This window comes from Mizuhopecten yessoensis, unplaced genomic scaffold (genome assembly GCF_002113885.1).
Source record: "Mizuhopecten yessoensis strain PY_sf001 unplaced genomic scaffold, ASM211388v2 scaffold10641, whole genome shotgun sequence".
NCBI classification, from domain to species: Eukaryota; Metazoa; Mollusca; class Bivalvia; order Pectinida; family Pectinidae; genus Mizuhopecten; species Mizuhopecten yessoensis.
The window spans coordinates 298,103-324,731 of NW_018408648.1; the positions used below are offsets into that span (position 1 = coordinate 298,103).

General features: G+C 35.4%; 3 protein-coding genes across 5 annotated transcripts in view; 2 read left to right on the forward strand and 1 right to left on the reverse strand.

The window, feature by feature from the left end:
* Positions 1 to 644: 644 nt before the first annotated feature.
* Positions 645 to 9,415, reverse strand: LOC110461611 (proprotein convertase subtilisin/kexin type 5-like). The gene is made up of 3 exons (XM_021515150.1): positions 9,333 to 9,415; positions 3,246 to 6,368; positions 645 to 2,706 (listed from the first exon to the last, which is right to left on the reverse strand). Exons 1-3 carry the CDS (start codon positions 9,393 to 9,395, stop codon positions 2,410 to 2,412), a joined length of 3,483 nt encoding a protein of 1,160 aa, XP_021370825.1. The 5' UTR covers positions 9,396 to 9,415; the 3' UTR covers positions 645 to 2,409.
* LOC110461612 lies at positions 9,011 to 19,619 on the forward strand. 3 transcript variants are annotated; one of them, XM_021515151.1, is made up of 11 exons: positions 9,011 to 9,165; positions 9,634 to 9,739; positions 12,062 to 12,273; positions 12,735 to 13,042; positions 13,179 to 13,333; positions 13,929 to 14,219; positions 14,602 to 14,697; positions 15,197 to 15,232; positions 16,301 to 16,354; positions 17,153 to 17,326; positions 18,500 to 19,619. In XM_021515151.1, exons 3-11 carry the CDS (start codon positions 12,083 to 12,085, stop codon positions 18,605 to 18,607), a joined length of 1,413 nt encoding a protein of 470 aa, XP_021370826.1. In that variant the 5' UTR covers positions 9,011 to 9,165; positions 9,634 to 9,739; positions 12,062 to 12,082; the 3' UTR covers positions 18,608 to 19,619. The 3 variants fall into 3 exon arrangements, with proteins under 3 accessions (XP_021370826.1, XP_021370829.1, XP_021370828.1); XM_021515154.1 differs by having other exon boundaries at positions 12,079 to 12,273; XM_021515153.1 differs by lacking the exon at positions 9,011 to 9,165 and having other exon boundaries at positions 9,536 to 9,739.
* A 3,694-nt stretch (positions 19,620 to 23,313) lies between these two features.
* LOC110461613 (DNA primase small subunit-like) overlaps positions 23,314 to 26,629 on the forward strand; it is a 15,414-nt gene continuing 12,098 nt past the window's right edge. Inside the window, exons 1-3 of the mRNA XM_021515155.1 lie at positions 23,314 to 23,464; positions 26,111 to 26,268; positions 26,451 to 26,557. Of these exons, the coding sequence (XP_021370830.1) occupies positions 23,347 to 23,464; positions 26,111 to 26,268; positions 26,451 to 26,557 (383 nt within the window). The 5' untranslated portion in view covers positions 23,314 to 23,346. The remainder of the gene's footprint in view (positions 23,465 to 26,110; positions 26,269 to 26,450; positions 26,558 to 26,629) is intronic.

The following is a 26,629-nucleotide window of genomic DNA, read 5'->3' on the forward strand; positions in this document are numbered from 1 at the left end:
CCCGGAGGTTTGTAGCCTCAACGGCCACAGTTATATCTCTAGAAATATGAGTAGCGACATGGTTCCTAGCAATTAACCAGTGCTCCTCTAACTTTGAAATTAATAAATGAAGGGGTTTTATCACGGAATTATGCTATCTTAGTCCGTGGTTTTATGAATATCACCTTCTGTTTCAACTGTAGTTTAGACAAATGTGGGTTGGCCCCTACCATCCCCGATGAGTCCTAGAAGGACGAAACAGTTGTATGATGCAGTGTAATTCATTTTTGGCCTACTGTATATCACCCATTGCTTATGGTGTGATCACCAGTGTAAGTGTTACGCTCGTCTTGTAATGGCGATGAAAATGTATAACAGTATTAAGATGTATGTCAATCCTTAAATACAAAAACATGAAGCACAACGTATCAACTATTCCGTCTTTGCGTATTGCAGAGTTATCTTCTCTTTGGAGCAGGTATTGATTGTTACGTCACTTGTTTGTGAGAGTAACGTCATCAATTTTTGAGAAAACGACGTAATTTTCCGCACAAACCAATGACGTAACAATCACTACCTGCTCCCAAGAGAAGATAACTCTGCAATACTCACAGACGGAATACATTGATAATGACAGTTACAACTAATCCACACACACCTCGTCTGGAGGCGATTATATTTATTCAGCATCAGTGTCTGATTTAACAATGTCAACAATACTAGTGTGGTGAGAGGAGTAATGCTGACATGTTTGGTAAGTACAATGCACATAATATGCGGACAAGATAATCATATGAATGATTAAGTTGAAATGCAATTTTTTAAACAAAAGTCATAAATTGTAACATGAAACTGTCTACAATGTTTCAATAACATCCATTGGAGTACAATTCACATCGACAATTATATCTTTTTTTCTGGTTTATATTAATCCGAACAAGAAGGTTAAACAAACCCTGAATAAGTTGTAAATTGTAAATATATAAAATGTTAACAATATACGCATGTTCGAGGTTAAATTCGGTAAGCAAGTATTTTGAGAATAAATAAAAGCTGTTGCCAGTTGAAGGCGCTTTATGTATAAGTAAGACATCATTTTCTGTCAGTAATTGGCCCTATCCACCATTTAAGACGAGAGGAAAAAACGACCAATGAAATAATGTAGTTTATAGAAAATATGGACAGCCTACAAAATCTATTATTGATGAAATTTTGAATGAAAAATATTCTTAAAACATATGAAATATTTCTTATGTTCCAGAAATCTGTTTTTGATTATCACAAAACAACATGAAAAGAAAATCCTATTTTTACTACTAAAATATTGAAACTGAAATAAAATTGAGCCGTTAAAATAATGTGGATAAAAAAGATCTAAAGCATCTTTTGGTACGCACAAGTCTTGAATAGATTGAAGACCATAACATCAATATACTTATTTATCAAACTGGATCTTGTTTGCGATTCCATCCATCTTATTTTTGTTATCAAAACAGTGCACAATATTGACGATATTTCTTAATGTATAGTAGCTGCTGTCTTTTAAACTGTTTGGAGGTCATTGAGCCATATTTAATAATAATTATTATATACTGACATTAAAGGTTTAACTGAACCTTAAAGTAAGATATTATAATTGAAAGATGTGATGAAAATAAACATGAAACAACATAAACGTATATACAAGTATCAGGTTTAACTGATTAGAACAAACAAAAAAGCGAAAAGGAATAAAAACTTTATGATTAAATATCAAAATATATGAAAAAAGACAAAAAAGCATATTGCAGAATATTGAATGAAGCTTTTAAGCGATAATGTTTTTATGCATTCAAATCACAGGTGACTGGACAATCAGGTTCATGTCAGTGGCCAATTAATCGTAAACTTAACGAGCAATCGTATATCATAGGTGTTTGTATGAGATATATTGTTAATTGAATTAAAAATGTTATTGGCTAATTACAATCTGCCAGATACAGGAATAAACTTTTTCACTTATATTCTTCGGTGACCCCTGTTCATTGATCAATTTTAGACAGATTTGCAGGTTATGAGAACTGAAATCTAGTGACTCATCTGATTTCGGCTCACACCGCGGCCAGCCGCCGTATACTATCTAGGCATATTCTTTGTGCTTGGAGACATAACACATACATAAAATAGAAACATACAGAACAATCAGGAAATAATTGAAGATAATTTAGAATGTATATACCCTTTATAGGAATTTCATTAAAACTGTGCCATTTAAGAAAAAAATGCATTTCTGTTATGATCGTATTTAACCAGCGAAATTGATATCTGTTTTGACAATAATATCATGTGGTTGTGATGATGAGAAATTTTCTGTTATCCATCAGTATTCACTGGTACTTGTGGTATATGAAGAAAAAATAGCAAAACTAGAGATCTGGGAACCCTATCTGCTTAACAATGAGTTTCGTCGTAACATGTCTTTGCTTCAGTGTTTTCATTGATATGCATTTCCCCTGCATAGATATCCCAAAATTGGTCAGATGTAGATGTTGTTGGTTCCATTTGCCTGTGGTATTGTACCAGCGGTACATCACAGCCTTCCATAGAAACCTGAATGGAAACTCCGCCATCGTTTCCAGTTTCTGAACGAAATTGTTCCGATGAGTTATCGCTGTGCGAGACTTCTTCGTTGATATCTGATGCACAATCTAACGGCTGTACTTTATCTGTGTCGATGACATTATTAGTCTGAAAATAAATAGCAATAAGTTAGATAAGAGTATGATTGTATGTTCGAAATTCATTCACCACTTGTTCACATATATTATCTTGTTTGTATAAAATTATGAACAAAATCGTTTATATTTTAAGTGTTTAGTAATGACATACTGATTTGAAATATGTCTATACGTAATAAGTAAGTATAAATAGGTTAAGGTATATTGTTATTGAATATTGCACTATTACTAGGCGTATTTATAACCTACTAAAACACATATCGATGTTTTTGCCTTTTAATTAAGATTTACCTGTCCGGAGTATATATGTTTTTGTCTTAAAATGTCAAATCGACTAGCAATTTTTAACCCCAAAAGTAATACTGTATTAAGACCTTACCTAAATAAGTGTTACAATATTTATCAGGTGTATACCTCAGTAGTATATATTCAAACATGCACTCCTTCAATTTCAGCAGATAATTGACGAAGGATTGAATATTGAACATTCTTCTTAACGTTTCGGGATGTTCTCGCATTAAATTGCCACACTAGAAACGTAAAACTTACCTTTAAACCAGAACTGTTAGATTTGATGATGAAACAGACACACACAAACACTAAGACGCTGACCGCCATTAAGATAGGTGCAACGATCAGAGAGACAGCAGTAGGCGATATGCAATGCTTCTTTGTCGTATCAAGGACGGTATTTTCGGGGCATTGGTTTACACATTGGTTATCATAAACAAGAAGATCGTTCGATTCATAGCATTTTGATTTCAGTATACAGGATGTATTATTGTATACCATTGACAAAGCCGTGCACTTTTTAACACACATAAAATTAAATATTTCGCTTCTGAATGGATGCGATGCCGGACATTGATGAACACAAGTGTTGTCTTCTGTATATAACATACTATCACAAACCATGACACATTTCAGTCCATCAGTAAATCTTGAAGCAGGACATTTTGTGTGGCATTCTGTATCCTTATTATTAAAGAGTTTTGTTTCTGTGAATTGGTGTGTTGCTGGGCACTTTTCAACACATTCTTTGTTAACAAAATAGCTATCACATGTGGTCACACATTCAAAGTTCTTAATAAATTGACTGTCTAGACACGCTTTTCTACAAATCTTTCCTTTAAGAGACTGTTCAAAAAAGCTGTACTCGGGTGGACAAGAGAATGAATTAATGCATATATTATTCACGATAGCGTTATGGTTAGAACAAGAGGGCACACAAGTTGCATTTTCCTGGACATAGCGATCTATGCATGTGCTTCCACAAATGTTTGCTTTTGGTAATGGTGAAGACAAGTTCACGTCTTTTGGACATGCTTTAGTGCACTCATTATTTACCAGAAAACGTGAATCTGATGGACACGTCTGAACACATGTGTTGTTTGATATGACATCCGGTTGTGTGCAATTAAAAAGGCATTTTCTCGTTTGTGGGTCCAGGAGTTTGTGTATGCCATCACATTTATGCACACATGTTTGACCGATTGAATACGGATTAGATTTAGGACACTTTGGTATGCATTGATCTTCAAAAACAAACCGCGGTTTAAAACACGACTCTTCGCAACGGAACAAATTCTTACGTTTTGGGTACGCATTGTACAAAAAGCGAAACTTGTGTGATGAGGGACATCGGTGTAAACATGAACGGTTTCCATAGAAAGATGCAAGTGGCTCTGGGCATTCAATGTAGCATTTATTATCCAACTTATATGTGTTATCTGGACACCGACTGACACAGTGTTGAAGCCAAGTCCCATCTGCCTCCTCGTTGTAAATAAACATGTAAGATACCGGGCAATGTGTGACACATGTAAAGTTGTGTGACAATATTGGACAGTGATCAACACATTGATCATCCAAAGAGAACTGTTGATATTCTTTGCAACTAGACACGCATCGGAAGCCAGTTGATGATCCTGCTTTGACAGTATAGTTAAATCTGTGTGTCATTGGACACTCATCGACACATGTTTCATTGAAGTAACTCGTAAGCAAAGGACAGGTGTCAACGCATGTCATATTAAATTCCAGTTTTCCCGATTGTTCTCCTGTATTCTTGCAAGTGTCAACGCAATATACTGGATTCTGTCCATTTCGTTGCGTCGATGTATCGACGAAATGCAACGCATGTGTCAATGGGCATACGTGGTGACATGTTTCATTGTATATATATGCTGCTTGTCTAGGACAGATAAACACACAAGAACCGTCAAAACTGTAATAATCATTCGGACAACTCGCAAAACACCTTCGCTGAAAATTAAACCTGCTAACATCAGGACACTTTTCAACACACGTGTTATTATATGTGAACAGATTGGATGGACAGGTGCTACGGCACGTCATATTATACAGAATAGTGCCTGGGCTTTTACCTCGCTCCTCACATGAATTGACACAGTAGTTCAAAACAGAAAAACGATACTTTCTTGCTGTTAATGGGTGTGTTTCCGGGCACGTGTTTCGGCATTGCTCGTCGAAAAGATATTTAGCTTCTTCCGGACAGCGAAGGAGACAGGAACCGTGAAAATTCACATACGGATAATTACACCGAGGGAAACATTCCCCACGGAATAGATAATGTTTAGAAGGGCATGCGTCAACACATTCGTCCTTTAACACTTTATATCCAGAGGGGCAACTTCCCATGCATGTCATATTGAACATATATCTAGCATTAATTGGACAACTTTGTAGGCAGGATGTATCGTTAAATATAAAGGAATTTGTTGGACAAGCCGAAACGCATATCTGTTGATAAGTATATTTATGTTTTTCTGGACATTCTTTAACGCAAGTCCGATTAAAGATGTTCATTTCCGTAATACATCTGTGAACACATACAGTGCCATCTGTATAAGTTTGGTCAGGGCAGTAGGGTAGACACACAGGAGTTTTGTACGGGGGCAACCGCCTCGACAGGACATAGACAAAGGGCACATAATCTGGGCATTTTTGAACACATGACATATTCCAAAGAAAACTCAATTCTCTAGGGCATTGAATCTGACATTTACTTTCGTTGATATTTGTAAACATTGGGCATCTGTCCAAACAAAGGCTTGTATTCCAAACAGTAAATTCGTACTTGTTTTTCGGCAGGCAGGAATCTATGCAAGTCGCACTGGTTCTATACTTGCCTTGGGGGCATGTTTTAGTGCATTCAGATTCTGAAAGAACATATCCTGTAGAACAATTTGCAACGCACTTATTAGCTTCGATGAAAGGATACTCTTTAGGGCAATCTTCTACACACGTGTTGTTGAAAATGTATGGGCTTAATTTTGAGCAGGTATAAACACAGGAAAAGTCTTCAATCACAGTTCCCAATGGACAAGTAGTGTGGCATTGGTAGTTAACGCAAAACGGCCTCACATTTGGACAAAACCCTTTCTGACAAAGCAAATTTGCTCCAGCATTTTGGCGTTCAGATGATGCAGTTGTTTGAACTGTTTTCGAACAAACCCCAAACTTCGTTGCTTCATAACCATTCGGACAAAAGGTTAGACACAAATTTTCGAATAAAAATGGTGCGAATTCCGGACATTTCCTCGTGCAATTTGAGGCGAACTCAATTTGGAAGTCATTCGATGGACATTCTACTATAGTTTGACCGTTGTAATGAAAAAACATGCTGTCTGCTGACTCATCCAGGTTTTGCTGTGGAAATTCAAAAAAACATGTGTTATTTTGAGTTAAAAAATGGTTTTTCGACTCATCAACAGTCAACAATTGAAATGTTGATGTCTAAAACGTTCGATCAGGGCATCTATGTGCTACGCAAATAGTGCTGAGGTATTGCGGAATACTGATATTCTTAAATGCATTTTCATACTTGATGTTTGGATAAACTTTGATCAATGTGTGCCTAAATGAAGTTGCTAGAGCGATGCCACTGAATTATTTTGACAAACAGTACTTGACCGTTGTGTACACATTCTGATTGAAATACGATACGAAGTGAAGTCGCGAGAGCTATGAAACTGAATATCGGAGACATCAAAATATAATCAATCGCCACTACATAAGGTAATTTTCTGATCTCAAACTCGATGCAAAAAGGAACCTGTTAGATTTTGGGATACAACTTTCTCCCAACACCTGTAATTATATTAAGGCGAATGGCTAGGGAGACACTGTCGAACACATGTTGATTTGCAGGGACCCAGGTCAATCACCTATTATGATAGCATACAGTGGAATGCAATAAGCCTATTCTTTCTTCGAACCTGCACAGGCTGTCAGAAAAGGAAAAGAAATCTAGACAAACAGAAAAATACCATGAGCCCTCAATAACACCGAATTGTCCTTCTGTATTACAGTCTTTCCGAAAAGAGATAAATAATAAGGATATGGGCTTACTTCGTTTATATTTGTTTCCAAACTTCGAAAGGATTGCCAGTTCTACTAGTTGCTGAACCAAGCTTTTTTCAAAATTTACTGCCATTTTTTGTACAAACACTCAGGGTTACAGACTATTTGTTACACTGTATAATAAAGAAGTGGATGAGTGTGAAGAGATTTAACGTTTGTTTCATTAATAATTAAAAAACAGGAGAATAACAAATGACAAAAAAAACTATAAATCGAAATCGAAATTGATAAAACTAAGGGATAATATGAACAAAGAACAAATTTACACTGCAGACAATGAAAAGTACAAGGAAAAGGAAACCTGGTGTTCATTAAAGATATTTGTCTTTTGCTTCATTGATGACACCCGCTTTGTAAATCTACGTCAGGAACAACTAATGGCATGTCCTCAAATTAAAAAATCGGGTAGTGAAAACAAAATGCAATATAATCAAAAGCATCGACATTCATCGAGCTTGCTCTGAATATCAAAACTTCCGTGATTGATGTCGACTGCTGCAAACGAACAATACAGGGTTTTAAAAGATGCAGGTTGAAGAAGACTATGAGCATGTTTTATGTTCATCATTGTTGATTTCTACGAGAGTATTTCTTTGGATGCTCTGAAGGTCGACGTTTCTGATTCTTTCCTTATAGATAAGTAAAATCTTTGTATTCCTCGTATTTATTATGCTAACTAGAGTACTTTAGAGTGTTTTTTTCATTGTGAATTACCCGGTTCTCGCTTAGAAGAGTAACTTAAGTTAAATTTGGCATAGATTTACATGACGAGTGTCGTCGATGAAGCAGAGGACGCTTACCCTTCCGGAACACCTGATCTTAATCTCCTTTGACACTTCAACATTCTCTTGTTGGTTTATTGGTAAAAGTTTCAGCAACTCCTGATATTGATCCAATACCTAATATCATCATCTCATGTTCTCAAATAAATATAATAGCTGTATTTATACTACTAAACGGACTGTTTTAAATAGATTATTGTCTGTTTTATAGATAGATTTTACAAAATTTTTGTTCATGATCTCCATATGGTTATCTTGGCAGGTAGCAGTAAACCTATAAGAGTTTTCTATCATTACGGGAAACGAAAGTGCGGATCGTTTTACACAGGACGACGCTTGAGTCAACTTTTCACGACCTACTGTGTGGGGAATGCATGTGCCATTGTCTGTGACGTTACATTCAAATCAGGTGACACTTTCGAAAAGGTGCCGTTAGAAGCATTGTCGCATCGTAATATAGATCACAAATTTGTCTTTAGCATACCCGCGTATATGTAGAGGTATTAAGCACGGTGGCATATTACTAGTAGTAAGTTAAGACAGTTTCTGCCAAATCCTCAGATGGTATTCATTTTAGGAATGGTATTATTTTGTATTGTATAACGCCCTCGATTGGCTTGTTATAGCCGGAAAGTGCGCTATATCGGATGTCGTGTTATATAGGTTTCCTTATTGACTATTTATAATGAAAAGTTCCTTGACGTTTCGATGACAAGTACGATATGTACACTGTCACCTTCATCAGGTAAATGACCAGTGAAGCGTATGCAGTGTAAAATATGAACGAGTTGTCGACAAAATCGAAGTCGATTTCGGCTACGCTGTAAGCGTATGTACACTAGTTGTTATATATGTATCAAAATGACTCGATCCAGCTACGCTTATACTTACCAATCTGAAGAAAATGTTTAGAAATATCCTTATTGACTAGTCTGTACAAATACAGTGGTATGAATTAAAACAGAAAAAAATATTTATATATATATATATACATACAAGTGCGTCACTTCAGTATCCATGGACAAAAATCAAACTCGCAGTCGTGTCATGATTCAAAACCCTTATGCGCAAATATATATGTGTATACACGGAACAATTCAAAACCTTTAAATAAAACCGATCACATGCCTCATTGAAATGCAGCGGTGCAGCTGTATTGTCTTCAACAATACGTTGTCGGTCGTCACAACACACAAGAGTGAGCCCACTTCATAAATATACACATTATAGCAGCTTTTCAGAATGTGTGACGGAAGTATTGTTACAATTAAAGGAATAGTGGCTGGATGACACATTCAAAGGTAAGCACGTTGCCGCATATTAATAATTCACAATAGATAAACAACCGCTACTATGTGTATTTATTTTGAATAAATCAATCATATACACATATCAATATTTATTACTTGTATAAATAATGTTTATATTCCAAAGAAACAAATGGTATCTGTTATAATTGACTTCTTACCTGTGTAACTAGGAACGAAGCTATAAAAACAAACACACAGAGCTGATGTCTATCCATGATCATAACTGTTCGTCATATAGCATACGGTGTTGAATAGCACATTGCAAAACTTCCTGTTTCTAAATATATCGCTTTGTCCATGCAGTCACGCACCCAAGGTTGCTTAGCTTCCTTTGTATATTATAATCAATTTACGAATCGAATAGGGGATCTTTTAAAACGACATCTCAAACTCAAGTTTTCGCTAGATTGTAGGTTGAGTATAAGAAAAATAACTTATCGACAATGTTTTGTTCAACAGTTCTCCATACTATGCAGGGGAGATAAGAAGAGATTTTATTCTCGACACTTACCCAAGATTTTGCCGTGGCTCAGGCACTCTGAGATTTCTCTGTTACTGCCTCAAGGTAGGTGGCAATTATGTTTCTCCCATCTATTAGTCACACAACTCCATGGACAGTAGCTTTAAAAAAGCATGACAGAATATAAATAATAAAAACTAATACACATTTATTAATTCATCACTTGCAAAATAACGAATAAATCAATATTGGATCTACACAGGCATTCCTACAGTAACCATTTGTTTAGCTAACAGATTTCCCTGTCTAATTTTCAGCTTATTTTGATATTATAAAGAGGTTTGTCGACAAATGAAAGAGTTAATAGCACAAGAGGCCTAGGGGACTTAACGTTTACCTCAGTGAGATTGACAAAGCAAAACTCGTGAGAGCGATACATCAGGTTGTAATCTTTTGTAAAGCTAAACCACACAGACAAATTAATTCTTCATACGACACACAGATAGTTCACTTAAACGAAAAATACACTAGAAAAAGTATATAAAACTACAAAGTTATGAGGTTTTAACATATTTCAAAATACACGTGTATCAGCACGGTAGGATATATCACGTTGGTTTCCCTTTCGGTATTAAAAGATTCGTGTGACTATTGCTACTACTACTGTCATCGAGAAATTAACTTCGTTTCCATGAACTTGATAAAACAAACACCATTGTAGCATAAGCTGAATGTTAAACCAATATGAAAAAGCATAGTCGCTTGTACATACAAGCGGTCGAAAGTATGAACGGGATGGCAACATAAACAAAGTAGCGTAATATCGACGTTAAAAGAAAGCATAAATGAATAAAATAGTTGTTTGTAAAATGTTTGAAACCTCTAACTCATAATATTTGGCTGAAATTGTGTGTCTGTTCAAAACATGGAGCTGCTATTTTACCTTGACTTCCGGAAGCGATGACATTGCTGAATGCAATTGATTAAATTGAGAAGGTGTGTTTTGAAGATTTTGCACACAGTTCCCCCTTATGGCCCCAATCCTCAGGCACCTAAGGCGTCAGCCCCTTCTCGAGTATAAATTCTGATCTTCATCATCTAAGGATCATTTCATGAAATGTTGCTCAAAATGCACTGGTAAGTTTCAGAGATGTTTTTTGAAGATTCTGCACTCAATGACCCTGTATAGCCCCACAACTCAGCCCCCAGTGGTGTCAGCCCTATCTTGAGTACACCTTTATTTCGTCAGAAATTGAAAGGCAAACAATTGGTAACCTCACAATATATTGCATGTTGTTCTTTGGTCTGGTTGAAGCATTATACGTGTCACTAAGAGAAAAGAAAAACTGCTGTGTTAACCAGGAATTGATTTTTGGATCATTGTTAGTAATCATAAACAAAAGAGAAAGAAAAGAGAAAAGAATAGGAAAGAAAAAACATATACATCTATCTGTCCCTGCTGGTCGTCGAGCCTTTTACCTTTATATTTCGAGTTACATGTCGTGTTTAGTACCCAATATTCGACAATAAATGAGCGCTTTAAGGTTTTCATTGACACTATTCTAGCACAGGAAGTCGTGATTCCTTGTCATCTCTGTCTTCCCACAAGATAATATAGTAAACAAACAAAAACAAATAGCGATATATAATACAAATTGTCATATGCCGCTTCAAACCACAAAATACATAAAACTCAGTAACAACCGTACTAACGGCTTCTTCTTACTCTGTACTACCCCGAATACTGCTCCGAACTGGCCTGATCCTCTTATGAGATCATACCGCAGCTTTAAAGTGAAACTTTATAGTTTCACCTTGCTTTAAGCTCGCAGATAGAGTAATAAAAGTACACACTATGTATTATTTTAACATGATTTCAGATAGTTTATTGGATATGGCTATATAAACGACAGATTTTTTTTAATAAACTGGCGAATTGGTCCATTTGAGTGACAAAAATTCACTTGATCATCAAAAAATATCAGCAATTTTTTGTTTAATATTATGATACTGTAGTAAACAATATTCTTCTACATACATTTCTGGTGAGTTTTTTAACCGCTATGTCAGACAAAAATAAGATTTTACTACAGAAAACATTTCAGCTGACTTTGATCCACACCATCCGGATTACTGCGTGCCGCTTGTATCGGGGTACCGAAACAAATTCTTCGTCAGTCAATCATTTAATTTTTAATGTCTAGAGTGAATATCATTCGAACCTATAGATGGGTTGTGTTTGGAATCATCGATGGGTTTTTTCAAGATGGACATAAGTTATAGATGTTGAAAGACAATGGTTAAGTTGCCATATAAAATCAAATACATCATCTTAAGTTAATTAAAACATAAGGCAAATTTACATCAGAATACCAGTTTTATAAACAAAATACAATGCAACTCAATTAGTAATCTCTTGTTCTAAAGGTAATAACTTGTATAAGGAATATGCTTGAGGAAGCGGTACCACTCCTTGCCGATGAAAATGAGGCCACAGAACACAGGGATTCCATAGACGAGATTCAGAGCAGATACTTGTCAGCTGATAACGAATATCATGTCTTCATATCATACAGCTCAAACGACGCTGATTTCGTCGAACAACTAAGAAGACATCTTGAAGAAGACCTGAAATTTAAGTAAGAATTTTTAGGACAAATGCAAAATAATATTCACAAAGGCTGAGCTTTTATTTTCTAATTTAGAACATCAAATACCAAACTTCTTATTTTTGACATACCGGTATGAAAGAAATCTTTTAATATGAAAAATATAAATATTCCTTATAGTTACTTTTCTGGCCACGGAATTGCATGCTAGTTAAAGATAACTTTAACATGAGAATGTGATAACTAACAGTAAATAACGTATCAATACAACTGGCAGAAGAATGAGACTGATGATGGGTGTATTATAATATGAATGAAAAATAGAAGTAATCTAAATAGCGAGATTTAATCATGTAATATAATACTGTAATGAGAAAATGAAGTATAATTTATTATTATGATGACAAGTGTGATTATTTCTAACTGTCATTTTTAAGAATATGGTCACATTGTATATCACCTATGTCTGCGTTTTGTTCGTCATGCAATAGGTCCATGCTGGATGCACACTTTACACCGGGCAAATCAGTTATAGACAATATGTCCAACTCGTACGACAAATGTGAAAAAGTGCTCTTCGTCGTGTCAGAACATTTCTTGGGTAGTGGATTCTGTGAGGAGGAGGTGAATCTTGCATACCAATATGCAATGGAGAAAAAACGGAGGGATTACATAGTTGTACTGAAAATAGATGAAAGCCAACTAGACAGAAAACTTCGCACATATACATACATCGATGGAGTCGACCGCGATATTGACAAAATCGGGAGGAAATTTCAAATGGCATATGCTAGATGCGGTAAGCTTTTGTGAAAGATATAGAACTACCTGTGATGTGTTTTAAATTTTAAAGCATCTTCTACCTTAATTGATAGTATCATTTTAACAAAATTCTTTTATTACTTCATTACTGATGTCAATACTCAATATTTTAGGTTCAGCTGCTGTTGACGAAGAGAATAGTAATGGAACCACAATACTGGTTAAATATCCAGTGGAAGAGTCGCCCAACCTGTTTGGGGGGATGAACTATGTGTTCCCTGACCTTTCTGAGGATGAAATGGAAAAGCTAAGATCTTCTGACATAGAGGTAGGTAGATCTTCTAACATTTTCGTGAGACAATTATCTACATTATTCAAAGGCGCATTTCTATCAATTGATAATTATTAAGAGTATTTATAACTGCCCTTTATTCGATCTGAAATTGATAAAACTATGGCAACTATGACAAATAGATTTCATGAATGAAGTTCTTTCATAAGAAGAAGTTTAAAACTTGGGAAGCGTTTTCTGATTCATCGACGACATTCATCGTGTATACTTAGTTCAAATTCAAGACAAACAGCACCTCCAAAGTCTAAATGGTAAAAAGACATCGAAACCATAAAGCACACAAATGAGCATAACCAAAATCGTTATTAACTAATTGCAAAATATTTATAAACGTATACACAATTACATGTACATATATACAGGTGTCTATGCATAACTTGATACGAAAAAGCAAAGTTTGGAAAAAAAAACCCGTAGCTTTTGTTAATCTGTGATATTTTAAGGATTCGGAATTTTTGAATTGTAGATGATTGATATTCACAAAATAAGTTTACAACAGCATAACAAAACATAACAAAAACAATTACACGTTTAAAGAAATTTACATTTTATTTTTTTGGTGTCTACGAAGCATTCAGCGACTTGCTACAAAGCTATTCAAACAGAAATCAACCGGACTAGGCTACTAAATCGATACTCAATGGTTGATGGATGTACAGTGATGAAAAAACGGTGTGTTTTTTGTGGAATGTTCACGGGATGTTTAGCGTTTCTATGTTCCATTTTGGCCATCACGTATTGGGCAAACGGTTTTCTCAGAAGCCACTGGTTCTGGTTCGCGGGTGTGGTTGTGGTATTAGTTTTATCCTTGTCTTGCTCTGCTGGAATCGCCATAATATGGACCCAAAGGATTCTGAAAAAGGTTAGTTACATAATTACAAATCAAAGTAGGGGTGCTAAATCAACACTGAAGTTCAGTTACCTTGTTATGGTCAACATATAAGACCAATAACGCTTGTGTGTAGAGAGCACCGCTTAAATTATATTCACCTAATAAGAACATGGAATGCGTCTGTTGATATAAAGACAGCAGATACAGTTAAGTACAAAACTTACGACCCTAGTGTTGAATGTTATAAGAAATGCGTTGACTTTCATATGGCAGTATACATGCAGTAAAACCGTTTATAACATTGTTCGGGTAATTGAGTGGTATCTGAAACATTTGTTATGTCAAATATATTTATAGTCGCCACACAGTGGAAACTGTAATATTATTATACTGTACCAACTTTATTTTTCAGATATGCGACGGGTTGAGATCCATTGCCAATACCAACATGAACTTGAAAAGTAACAAATACATCCTTTTGTCAAGGAAGGATTTTAACGGTTTCCATGTATCCTCAATCACAAAGATTTTTCCAACTCAATAAGGATGAGTGTCTACGAGGCCCTTTTTGGGCCCCGGTATATCCAGATTTTCACCTCCTTTATTTGATCAAAGGTGTCCTATTGTATCACATGTGCAAAAACTAAGGCGAAAGTGGGTTTTTTGGGGTACCAAAAAGGGGAAGAATAAATCACAAATATAAATTGCTGTTTTCAAAATGAGCTAAAACAACCAAAACAATACCATTTCTGTTTTTGAAAACACATGTAAATTAAATCCGGATATACCAGGGCCCAAAAAAAGGGCCTTATAGTCACTCATTCAAAATTGAAAACACATATCATTTTATAATTCACGAAGAATCATGGGATTCAGAATTGGTCCAAATGTCATACAGCAATGTAAGCATCCGTCTAAAAACCTTGAATCTAAACCTATAAAGTTATACATTATAATCAAAGGATTCCTCATAGTTAAAATAGTACGATTCTTGACATGTTAAACAGCTGATGTTTATTTACTACGACATCGCCCCTTGCTGGGTAAGTAAATACCTTTATTATGTAACATGTGATATTCCAAAATGTTTCCCTAAAATGGGTGTGTCATTTCTAGACAGTATACGTATTTATACTGCAGAGTCTAAGGAAGTTCAGTTTTTTTAATTAGACTTTCAATTAGAAATTCATTTAATATCTTCTACGAAAAAAATCAACTTACACGGACTTTGACAAAAACAAATCGCTTCTTTATAGTCTACGTACACTGTCTGGCGATTTTTCATGTACATTGCCTGCAGCAGACGTAATTTAATGCGATTGTTCTTATTTTTTTTTAAAGCATTTCATTTCGCTCTACCCTGTATGTAAGTGTGAAAAATATCAGAAATAATATTTTCTAAGAAAACCTCTTTTAAATGGCGCTATCAGGGGTCACGTGGTTTAGATTCATGCCCGCTCAGCGGTTAACCGGTCTGGTGCATGTTTATCAGTTTTTATTAGTTGTTTTCCACTAAAAATCTGCTATCAAAACATGTTTTGTTTACCTTTTACGGATGATTTTGAACGATTTCTTAGGTCAGTATATAATCTATATGAGACGTTATAACACCAGGTCAATCAATTTTGAACACCTTATTTTAAATCAAATTGAAATTTGTTTATTTCCCTTTTCTATAAATTTATAAACATTTTTAACAACAATTAGGACAATAAAATCAACCAATATTAATCATTCTTCGTGGCTTGGACAGTAGCGCACAAGTGTTTTTTTTTTGTGGCAGGAAATCTGAGTACCCGGGGAAAACCGAAGTGGTGACCTTGTACTTGTTCACGTCCAATCGGGGAAGCGAACACCAGCCGTTTGGTGAAAGACGAGTGCGCTAACCACTGCAAATCTGACTATACCCTAAAGATTCGAATTTTAATGTAACATTGCCATACTGAAAAGCGGTTGTCCAGGCGATGTTGTTCAGCAACGTAGGTAGTGGTCAGTGACTGGATAGGTGTCCACCCGCTCATTACACAATATTAAACACATGTACATAATATTTCATACTCAATGTTAAAGTCTTATATGATCATGTTAATACTGTAATCTTCATTGTTTAGGAATTCTTTAAAGGACATGTGGAGTGGTCGGATACTTCTCAAGAATATACAAATGTAAGTCATCATCATTTGGTTCAATATGTCTCATCAATGCACATGTCTTTAGATTTTTTTTTATTAATCTTTAGCCAATTGAAAAATAAAATATTATCTCAAATATTAATTAGATGATCAGGAATCAAATCTTCACTTGGTAAACGGCTCGCTAATGGTAAGTCAAAATCTTGGATATTTTCATATTTATGTTTCAAACTGAAAACATTTTGAAAAATAATTTATATACATATACATGTCAACACGCAAATTCTTCTATATCTTCATAAATGTGATTAAAGACCATGAAATAGGAATGTTCTTCCCGTAATTCTATGTCAGATTTATTTTTCAATGCCCTATTCGGTTATTGATTACCCAATTGAGCAACAGTAGTTACAATGATAAGCAAAATTTTCAAGAAATTTTCCTGGCCGATCAGTTAGACTCCGCATGAAGCGCCTGCATTGCCTTCAGCATTACAAAGGGGAATACTAACGAGTGACCTCACTGAACATGATCAACATCCTTTATACCAACTATAAGTGGTCATTTTGCTTTTTATGTAACTTTTCTTTTTCACTTACTCGTGGGCCAGTTTTTAATATTTTGTTTTTATTGGCACCCCACTTTTCAATCCTTATTGAACATTTATTTAGATCTCACAGTTCTTCACTATTCACTATTTATTTATATGACAATAACGATGCTATTTTCTAGTCCGCCGTCATTAATAAATTACCTATTCACAAAATTCATAGTTTCTTTTTGAGCAGCCAACACATTTTTTACTGTTAACTTTATTTTTTGTATTGCTAGAAAATGTGCAGGTGGATATTCACGCAGGCCATTGTGTTATATTACGGTGGCCAACACAATAATATCACGGTGACAAATAACCCAAGGCATCCGATGGGGACATTTCATAGCTGCCTCTGTCAACTGTTAGACATCACAAGGACAGAAATTAATGAATCTGAAAGACTTAAAGCGGTAAGAATATTGCGAATAGTATACTCTAAATCTAAATATGTGTACAATGTTGTGCAGAGGAGTGTGTGAGGAGTCAAAGTGGATATGAGATTGTTGAATGTTGTGGGTTGCAAAAACCTATTTGACTGCAAATTATGTAATAATATACACTAATTGACAGAAATATCGTTATTAATTTGACCTAAAATGCTTTAAAATAGGGCAACGACGACTAGGTTAGGGTCACAGAAACCGTGTTTAATTTTTTTATGAAATACCTTCGTAAAATATGCAAGCTCACACTTATTATGTATTTATCATACCTTGTTTACGTCTTGGAATACAATTTTTTGTATTTGTAAGCATTATGATCTAAACTACACAACAGTTTAGCAACACCAACAAAAAAATCAAAATACCCCATGAGATTCATATTATTTACAGCTGACAAAATAACAAAGTTATATCAAACATTAAAAGAGGGTGAGTTGGCTGGGTATAACAAAATCACAGGGCGATGCTTTTTTCTACTGGGTATGCTTAAGATGGGAGTGTCAAGTACAGGAACTATTGACAGTTTTAAAGCATTGTTGATCGATATACCTCTGTTGGACTACCAATGCCGCTCAATGTGGGGTTTCCCTAATTTATGATACATAGTAATATACTGACGACTAGGGACACTATTACGGTAAGTAATACGGGACACCACAGTCCATTGCTACCGCCTACCTTACCTACATACATAAACGTTATACCGTCATATCTGTCATGGTCAAAATCAATAATACGGTACATAGTCATAGTCATACCCTCATCATAAATCGGTCGCGGTTTATTTAGAGTACCCTCCGTTTTTTTGTGTTATATCTCCATAACATGAAAAATATATTCAAGTTAATCCTTAAATATTTACTAATGTTATCAGTTATCTAAAGAAACTTGTAACACGTATTTTTTGTTTGAGTCGTTTGGAAACGCAATGCTTATACGGTGTAAAACGGAAAAACAAACCAATCAGAGGTCATCTACACACGATATTTTTAAGGAACAGATATTTTATTGTCCACACGATATAAGTTGCCTAGTATGAGATCTAAAAACTCCCTGGTTGTCAGACTGTTTGTCTCCGTCCATGATATTGTAGACAATCCGATTTTGTCGTAATTAATATGTATTTCATTTGTTTTACAGAAAACCCTGAAGAGTCACACCGAGGATGAAGAGACGTGTGTAATGAAAATCGTTGGATCAGAACCAGCTGACAACGTGTCGTGTGCAGAAGAAACGGTTGAAATATGAAACGGCAGTCAGTGACAAGATAGTGACGTCCTACAATTGAAATGTGTGGACCTTAAATGTAGTTCAGTAGAGATGCTTCATTATAAAAGTTCGCTAATAACAGTCACTGTTTGAGGTCTGTTGAAATTGCCACAAGCTATACTCCGGCTTAAAACTTAAAAACTAGCACGAGTACTTGATTTCCACTACTGGTCGTGTTGTAGGGAAATACGAACGTTTGTTTCCCTATCACAAGGGCAATACAAAGTTTATTATGCCGACATAAAACAATAATACAAATATCAAAGATGATCAGGTTAACGCGCCGTTGTTGTCATCTACTTCAGCCGTCAGTCGGAACTCAGATGTGGCGACCCCGTACACAGTCTCGCATTAATATTCCTGCTTCCGTTATTGTCTTGACGATACAAAACGAGCACAAGCCATATCACAATTGACTCGCCACTCCAGACCCTGTGGTATCACGATTTTCTTGATAGATGTCTTTGTCGCCAATTAACTTTCTGACTGTTTTGGTTGTTAACAAGCTGTTGTCACCACATGAAGGATATGAACTTTTTTTTCCGTATAATTTCACACAATTCTGTTAAATATTACATGTATTTGTTGATTATTACATACGTTTGAAGCATATGGCCGAGAACCATTTTTGTATGAGTGTGAAGCAAAAAATGATGGTAATACCATACGCAACTGGCATTGGTCACGATAGTGTCATTTACTCGATTGATGGTATTTTGCTCGGATAATATGGCCAGGTTTTAAAACAATATTGGTAACCAAAAGTAATATGGGTTTGAAGTAGTGCATGTACTAAAAAATCTGCCTTCCTTTCAAATGCAAATAGTCATGTAGAATATTGAACTAGCTTACCCTGATCCTTGGTAAAAAGAAAACTATTCTGTCTCACCTATATAACAGCGTATCTGATTGGAATTTGTGAATTACATGACGGTAAAATAAAACATTTAGTCGTTTTCACGCGCTCAAGATTCCCTGGTCATATTGTTATTCGGAGCCTCTCTAAGATCGACTTTCGGTAAAAATGACACCCCAATTATCATATATTATCATATACTCGAATATATGAACCTTGGGGTTTCATTTTTACCGAAAGTCGATATAAACCCCTAAACATGTAGAATTACTCTGAACACCTAGTTAAGGTCCAAATATAGCTGTAACAAATTATCAGGTTCCTGTGGTCACGATCTCTTCGGTCGGAGACAAAATCCTTGTTAAGTGTACCAAAATCTGCAAAAGACCTATGGAATCCGGATTTTTGGAAATGTACCTGTATTTTTGTATAGTTTTCCTGCTAGACTTGAAGAGGTCCAGGTCGTTCCTGGGTTTTTTTATAAAGAAGATGCATCGGACGAACAAAATTTTGGACTGGTCAGCATTTTACCTATATCCAAATTATTTGAAAGATCCGTGTGTGATCAGCTGACATCATATTTCAGTTATATTTTTAATCCCTCCCTATCAGCCTTCCAGTCAGGATTTCGATGTCGGTCTACTCTGCCACGACTGGTCGAGGACTGGCGTAAGGCCCTGGACAACCATGCATATCAATGGATTTGTCCAAGGCTTTTGATTGTCTTCCTCACAGCCTACTGATCCGGAAGCTGGATGCCTATGGTCTGAGCAGTCGCTCTGTAGACCTGGTGTCCAGCTACCTGAGCAGCAGGATACAGCCGGTTAGACTAGGCCCCAAATGCAGCGACTGCTTGTAGGTGCTGAAGGGGTACAGCAAGGATCTATACTGGGTCCTCTACTTTTTAACATATTTGTAAATTACAAACATGTTTTATATTACGCTGATGACAATACTACTGTAAGTGATACAAACAGAGATCCTCAAGTTTTAAAATCAAATCTAGAAAAAAAGTACATATAATTGAATGGTTTGAATCAAATCATATGAGGGTTAATCCTGAAAATGTTCAAGCAATATGCTTGGGAAAGAGATCTGTTGATGTTTCAAAATATTTTAATATTGGAAATGAAAGCATTGAGCCTGGAGCAGTAGTTACACTCCTCGAAATACATTTTGATTCCATGTTAAATTTATAATTTCACATCTCTAAATTTTATTTTTTTTAAATCCTCACGACAACTAGCTGTTCTGAAGCGCTTAGGATTTTTTTTTTACGAGACAAGGTAGGAGTGTGATATACAACTCTTTTATTGTCTAAAATTTCAATTACTGCCCTCTAGTTTGGCATATAAACTGTACGGGGAGTATTAAGAAACTTGATACACGAGCAACCCCCGGCGACGACACTATCGTTATCACTATTCCTCGTCCTACTAGACATTTCTCGTTTTGAGGCAGACCTACCACGAAGCCAGAGACGGACACTGAGAGTAATAAAATCAGGGAACATCTCAAAACTGTTTTTCATTTCATCTGTATTCAGGATTTGTGTCCCCTGCTTGCGACAAAACACCAGAGAACGATCTTTTAGATTATGGTTTATATTGAAAACAAAGACTCGGTGCATGCTAGAGTTGATTGCAATAGTATAGAAATCCGAAAATTCACTCCCTGAAATGATCCCTAGAACAAGTATAAAATGATAAAATGATAGAACTGAGTCAAAAATAGCAGAAAACTGAATAAATTTCTACTTTTCTTCTGTTGTTATTTTTATCAGGAAAATAAACAAGAATATATGTCAATACAGAAAAACACTCCTTTTGTGGCTAATAGTGTAGCTTATCTAGTGTGAAAACAGATGACAGAATAATAAAGGTCGGAACATTCATAAACGTTACTTTGCCACGAAGGGATGCTAATAAACGTCCTTTTGTTCAACAACCTCTATACAAAAATGCAAAGGAGTGACGAAAATGTGTGAACAAGTACCTTCAGCTTAACGCTATTATCAAAAGACAACGTGTTAGCGTTAAACATTTCTTTCTAAATATGGAAATATCGTGTCATCAGAAGTTTGTGGATGGTAAATTTAATCTACAAATGTATATGTGATTCCTGTCACTCTGGTAAAATACAAACTTCTTCCAACTGATTATTTTGGCTCCGGATTTTTTTTTAACTCAATCGACGACAGAAACATACAAAAGACGTCCCGGATGAGATCCTTAACGGAGATATTGAAATATCACTTACGTACCAAGGTCACATACCTGCATTGACTATAACGACTGTGGTTACCGGTTACGTAATTTCTTACCTGTGTCTCCATATGATGTTACCTGTTCGCTTACCTGTAGTCACTTACACGTGCGTCTTCACCCTCTGACATGCCATATACGCTACGTTCCATATAAAATTATCTTTGAAATGACCCCTGTATTTGCTTGTCTGGGTCTCTGTCTCCACGCTCCGTGCTAGGTCTACCCCAAAATGAGAAAGGTCTACTTCATGTATATTACATGTGTACAGATTATGCTTTACATTCACAGAGGTAACACATCGTTCATTAATATGTGTGAAAAAACACATATTAATAACCAAAGTGTTATGCCTCTGGGGCCTCTGTTGGTAGGCGATTCCCAATCACCTGGGGTTTGAAACTTGGTTTTTGTTCTTTTTTTTCTCGGTGATATTATGATATTTTGTGCAAAATATTAATTATATTAATTATCTTACTTGCATGTGACACTTCAGTGCTTTTTCTGTAAGTGTAAACGATTGTCAGTGATAATGCACGCATCTATATAACTCATTACTTCTATTTCTTTATGTTATTGTTATTCTATATACTTGTATTGGTCCCAATAGCTCTCAAGAGCTACTGTTCCGTGTTGGTATGTATGCGACTTTAAATTAAGCTTCTTGTATCTAATGAACAGACTATTTATAGACTGCAACGCGCTTTCGCAGTTTAACTAGGGCGACAAATAAATGTTGTATAATATTCCTATTGTAATAAAAGAATACATTTCTAAACATGACTTCTAGTTTTCTTACACATCACATGCACATGTATATGTTATACATACAGCAAACACTTCATTCTGTACTATAGACAAGTACTAAGTGTACATAATTATATACATGTATACAGATTTGATTTTGTGCAAAGTAACTTTGACATTTATGTAAATATAAAAATGTGTACAATATTGATTACTTAAAAGTTTTACTAATAATGAGTCGTAATTTCCTTTGTAACATTCTCGAGCTAATGTGACGGATAAAAAGATCAACAGTTGAAACCAATAGATGATTAATCAGGTCGGCAGTATACACAACTAGAAAATGTCCGCAATTTGCCTTTTTATCCTAAATGAATATTCTCAGCAAAACTATATGGTTTTGATCTTGAATTACTTAATTCAGAGGCTTATATTTCAGTGTAATTTATGTCTCTGCTTCATTATGCTTTTTAGTAGTTTTAGATAAATAGACTGAAACACTGGATGATTTAACCTTTGTCCACTGTAGACCATAATGGACTCATCCAGATGAATGTATATGGTCTGCTCAAGTTACCTCACTAGGGGTAAAAACGGACTACTACAAAGCCTCGACATAGTTACATATAAATTATCTTCCCGTCAGCATTACATAGGTCTACATCGTGTAAAAACATTGGAATGTGTAAATAGACAGCACATCAAAATAGGGAAATTGATGTTGTTCTTCAGGCATGCTGATGTCTGATTTTAACTTTTGAATATCCGGAATACCGGACTTGTCGGGACCATATTTTAGTTTGAGCAATATATATAAACTTCCGGTTTATTGGCGCCAAATTTGTTCTAAAATGGGTGATAAAAGTGATTCAGGCTACGACCCGGCTTCGTTGCCGGATCTGTTACCGATGTATTATAGGAAACTGTTTCCATACGGACCCTACTTTCGCTGGCTGAATTATGGAGGAGGTAATCGTATTACATATGTGAATTGTACCGATCAGACTGATCGGACTAACAGCTGATCGCCCCCCCCCCGCACTTTATGCTTTTCTATTTATCTATCTATCGCTATCTGTTATACTCCAAAAAGTCAAAAATGGTTTTAATGCGAAGTATCAGGCAATCCCTCGCAACGCATGAAGATGAAGTGTGTGTTATAAAGTATCGATGACAACAAGATATAGGACAGTCTCACAAGTCGTGAAGTCGAAGACTTACTATGCAACCAGGTCCAGTACACTCTGCCGATTGAGCTATATAGCTATAAAGACCTATATAGCTATGTTCACCTATAAATTATAGCTGTATTGAGCTATATTTTCTAATACTTAAATTTTCATTAAATTAAAGCAAAGTCGCATAAAACAATAAGGTTTATGGTAATGTTGACTACAAAAAGCATATATAAATAGATGTTTATTTTCATTTTTCATAAATGTTAAATTTCCTTTTTTTTCATCATTTAAAAAAAAAAAAAAATGCTTATATTTAATGTCTTTCACCTTTGTGTTATCAACCTAATGATAAAATCTTCTTTTAATAACGACTTTCTTTCGTTTTTCCTTAAAAAGGAAAATCACATGAAAATAGCTCAAAAGACCTATTTCAGATAGGTCAATACAGCTAGTATAGGTCTTTACAGCTATATAGCTCAATCAGAGTGTACTGGACCTGACAACTACTGGAAGAACAGTGCGAATTTATATCTTGACAGCTACGACGATCTGGTATCCCTTCGCCCTTCCTCTTAATCCATATAGGTTATCTGTCAAAATTCTGGCGTCGAGGCAAGAGGAAATCCGGACTAAGACTAATTCTGGTGACGTTGTCCATTTTCATTGTTGCTTCCCTTAATTTACAGAGAAGGGTAACGGAAGAGATTACCAGGAACGAAAAGACCCCATCCTCGATATCCAGGGGTTACATTCACTTTTGCTCTCTACACCTATGAAATACGTCATAGCAAAATTGAAGGCTAGCTTTCTGATCGGTATCGGGTAAAATAACACCTGACCATTGAATCACCAGACTGAAGATTCTGCGAGATCCTTTTGATGTACACCAAAAGATCAATCTAGTCATCTTGTCTTGTCTAAAAGGTACTGCACACTGAGCCTTCAATTTTGCCATGACATATTCCCTGAGTGCATAGAGCGAAAGTGAGCGTAGCCCCCTGGATATTGAGGATGAAAAGACCCCGACATTGAAATCTCTTTAAACTGACACTTCATCTGACATTCTAACCCAACTGAACTACTGAGTAAATCACCAGAGGGAGATAACCCAGTCCTGTTTGGCCTCATTCCTTGAGTATTCAACCCCAGTTATGTACAACTTGACAAGGCCCTATATATATAACAGGAAAGATAAAAATGCAACTGAGCTACCTGGTCACCGACAATCGCCCCAGCCCAGTTCCACCACACTGATGTGCATTGAAATAGTTTCAATATGGTAGGCTAAAAATGAATTGAAATATGACTGTGTCCCTTTCTATAGAATTGAAAAAAAGGATTCTTTTAGGTATCTTTTTTTTTATCTGCATGTAACATGCTCACGACAGACAATTAGATATTAGAAGGCTACTTCAGATAGGTTGATGACAGTGATAAAAGATAGCAATTAACCCTTAAAGTGCTAAGTTAAAATAACATACGGTAACCAATCAGTGCTGAATTTATTAGGAAAATTTAATTTTCACTGCAGTTCAAATTTAGATACGACTTCATAAGTCACAATTTTAGTAAAAATATTGCAAAAATAATACTTGTGTTAATATTAAAACATATTAATACCAATGGAAATTGGTTATTTGATATGTTTGATTAAATTTGAATCAACACGATTAGCTGTTGACCATATAAAATACCATTTTATAGAATGTGCAACTATAGTTGTGACTAGCAGTGGTGGCCACAGACATACAGCGCAACTATACTGTTTTGTCAGGTGTTTTTTCAGTATATATATATATGTAACTTTGAGATCTATATCAGTTAGAAACATAAGTAAGTCACTAACACGGGCTAGTATAATAGCATGCTTGTATTTTGTTACTTGACCAGCCCAGGCAGTACACATGATAACTCCAGACATTGAGGTTGTGGACTTTAACATCCTAGCTCAGCCATAGCCTTATATAGTTACCATTACAACTAGTGATCAATCACGTAAAAAACAAACCTATTTGCACAACTATACAATATTGCCATCCAGTGATCCATTTACATTTTATTTTAATGAGTCTTTTTCAACTGTATTGCTAAAATTAATGAGTCCCACAATGTTAAATTCAGCTAATTCCAAAAATTCTGTGAGTACAGGACTCAGGACTCGCATATAGATTTATCACTGGCCATCACGTTGGAAAAAACAGATCATTTTGAACATATACATGCAATGTCCATCCATATTTCTTTGATAGGAAATTATAAATTTAACAGATATAGTTATTGCTAATGTTGTAGTGTTGTGAACAAATTGTAATTGTTGATTCTGTAAGAAGTTTATACAGGATAAATGATCAAAATACAACTTTAATTCTGTTCCTGTTTTGTTAGAACAAAAACAAGATATTTTATAATATAGTGTGAATGTTTTACCTCTTTTCAGCTCCAAAAAGTTACTTCACAAACCGAGAATTTTCGTTCACCTTAAAAGATGACGTGTACATCCGCTATCAGTCATTTTCTGACAAACAGGAGATGGAGAAGGAGATACAGAAGCGATGTCCTTACAAAATAGATATTGGTGCTGTATTTTCACACAGGGTAGGTATGAAGTAAGACAGATAAGTCCGTACTGAGTATTGGGTGTTCATTTAACAATTTCTAATATGATCTTTGAAAATTTTACCCAATGGCCTTCTACTAATTTTTAGACCATTTTACACTTACAAATAAATATTTAAGTTTTACTTATGATAATCCTAAAATATGTGATTTTATTGTAGCCCAAGGACCATAAGACGGTGAAGGCGGCAGCATTCCAGGCTCAGGAGAAAGAGCTTGTGTTTGATATTGACATGACAGACTATGATGATGTGCGCTCGTGTTGTTCGTGAGTATTAATAGACAAATAAAAGTTGAAAATCAATTGTTGATAATCCCTTTTCTAGTTCTGTTATTGGTG

Excerpts from the sequence above, each read along its gene's own strand:
- LOC110461611 (XM_021515150.1), bottom strand. The coding sequence starts at position 9,395 with ATGATCATGGATAGACATCAGCTCTGTGTGTTTGTTTTTATAGCTTCG. Across the intron at positions 6,369-9,332 it reads CTTCGTTCCTAGTTACACAG|CAAAACCTGGATGAGTCAGC; the intron begins GTAAGAAGTCAA and ends GAATTTCCACAG. Across the intron at positions 2,707-3,245 it reads CTAACAGTTCTGGTTTAAAG|ACTAATAATGTCATCGACAC; the intron begins GTAAGTTTTACG and ends ATTTATTTTCAG.
- LOC110461612 (XM_021515151.1), top strand. The coding sequence starts at position 12,083 with ATGCTTGAGGAAGCGGTACCACTCCTTGCCGATGAAAATGAGGCCACA. Across the intron at positions 13,043-13,178 it reads AATGGCATATGCTAGATGCG|GTTCAGCTGCTGTTGACGAA; the intron begins GTAAGCTTTTGT and ends TCAATATTTTAG. Across the intron at positions 16,355-17,152 it reads CTTCTCAAGAATATACAAAT|AAAATGTGCAGGTGGATATT; the intron begins GTAAGTCATCAT and ends TTGTATTGCTAG.